The 1,787-nt window shown below is 47.0% G+C and overlaps 1 protein-coding gene across 1 annotated transcript in view; it reads left to right on the forward strand.

Annotated features, from left to right (window-relative positions):
• Positions 1-1,787, forward strand: part of usf2 (upstream transcription factor 2, c-fos interacting) — a 7,259-nt gene continuing 5,472 nt past the window's right edge. Inside the window, exons 1-2 of the mRNA XM_014025664.1 lie at positions 1-1,056; positions 1,387-1,430. Of these exons, the coding sequence (XP_013881118.1) occupies positions 1,019-1,056; positions 1,387-1,430 (82 nt within the window). The 5' untranslated portion in view covers positions 1-1,018. The remainder of the gene's footprint in view (positions 1,057-1,386; positions 1,431-1,787) is intronic.

Here is a 1,787-nt window from a genome sequence, read left to right on the forward strand (position 1 = left end):
AGCTGTTTTTAGCCATATTTGTGTCATTTTTAGCTAGCATTTCATAATATTCAGCTAGACTTCAGCTGTTTTTAGCCATCCTGTGCCCATCTTCAGCTCGTGTTCTAACAGCTCAGTTTTAGCTGTTAACACTCACAGCAGCTGAAGTGTAAACCTGTTTCCTGTTGTGAGGCAGCTAAAGTTTAGCTTTTAGCTGAAACATCTGTCCAGCTGTGAGTCAGAAGTTCGGGTTTTACTAGAACCGGTTCTGGACGTGCTGCTGTAACAGAACCGGACCAGCAGAACCGGACCAACAGGCCCAGGAACTGGTTTCCTGGCTCGGTTTTGTCATGTGGGTCGTGTGAAAACCCGGATTGGATCTCCCAGGTCAGCTGGGCTAGAAGCTGAAAAAAACTGACTGCAGGGAAACCAACGGAACCAGAACCATCCTGGACCGGTACCAGATGAAACAATTAATGTTTTGAAAACATAAAATCCACAAAAAGGCGGGAAAAGGGTTTTATTTTGAAAATAATGGCGGTAAAACCAGAGAGTTTTTCTTTAATTTGAACTGTTTTTCAAACAGTAAAATGTGGGTCACGTGTCTGGATCAGAACCCGAACCTTCACACAGGAGAACTGGGACTAAAGACGGTAAAGGTTCGGTTCTGTTCGGTTCTGGAAGGCCCAGCTGAGTCCACTCCGGTTCTTCTCGCCTTCATTCGGGCGCAGTTTGCGCGGATAAACAGCCGCAGCTCCAGAGGACAGAAAGGACGAAAACAAGCCGAGCCGTCCGGGTTTTCATCAGAACCGGGCCCGAACCCCAGCCTGAAGCTGTTTTCGACCCGACCCGACACCAGAACCCCGCCAACCGAACCCCGGACCGGAGCTCGGTTCGGTTTCTCGCGGCAGCGGCAGCGGCCTCCGCTCGGCTCCGAGTCCGTCCGGAGCCTCACGTGTCCCGGATCGGCTCCCTCACATGACCCGAGTGTTTGTCCCCGTGATCAGAACCTCCGGCCCGGTCCGTCCGGGAGGGCTTCATGGAGATGCTGGAGCAGAACCTGGACGGTTCGGGGAGGTGAGAGAGGCTGTCGGTCCGGTTCGTCCTGCTCCAGACCCGACCGGAACCAGAACCCAGACTTCATGTTAAACCAGTCTGCGGGTCTGATGAGGTTCTGCCGAACCTCCTGTTTAGTTAAAAGCAGAATAAAAACCCAAAAGGTCTGGTTCTGATCCACAAACTCCAGCTCTTTGTTCCGGAACTTCTTGTTCACATAAACACAGTCCGGTCCGGCTGGTTCCTCCGGTTCTGAAGAACCAGCAGAACCGTCACTTATTGGGTCTAATCCGAGTTTAATCCGAGTTTAATCCGAGATTAATCCCGATCTTTTCTGTTTTTGTTTTTTAGTCACGACAAACCGGAACCGGAAGAAGTGGTTCAGCTGCAGGAAGGTGGGGCTGAGTTTACCTGGTTACCTGCATACAAACAAACATCTGTTTACACAAACAAACAAACATCTGTTTACACAAACAAACAAACATCTGTTTACACAAACAAACATCTGTTTACATAAACAAACAAACATCTGTTTACACAAACACACAAACATCTGTTTACACAAACACACAAACATCTGTTTACACAAACAAACATCTGTTTATACAAACAAACAAACATCTGTTTACACAAACAAACATCTGTTTAAACAAACACACAAACAAACATCTGTTTATACAAACAAACATCTGTTTAAACAAACACACAAACAAACATCTGTTTATACAAACAAACATCTGTTTAAACAAACA

Source organism: Austrofundulus limnaeus, unplaced genomic scaffold (assembly GCF_001266775.1).
Source record: "Austrofundulus limnaeus strain Quisiro unplaced genomic scaffold, Austrofundulus_limnaeus-1.0 Scaffold490, whole genome shotgun sequence".
NCBI lineage: Eukaryota > Metazoa > Chordata > Actinopteri > Cyprinodontiformes > Rivulidae > Austrofundulus > Austrofundulus limnaeus.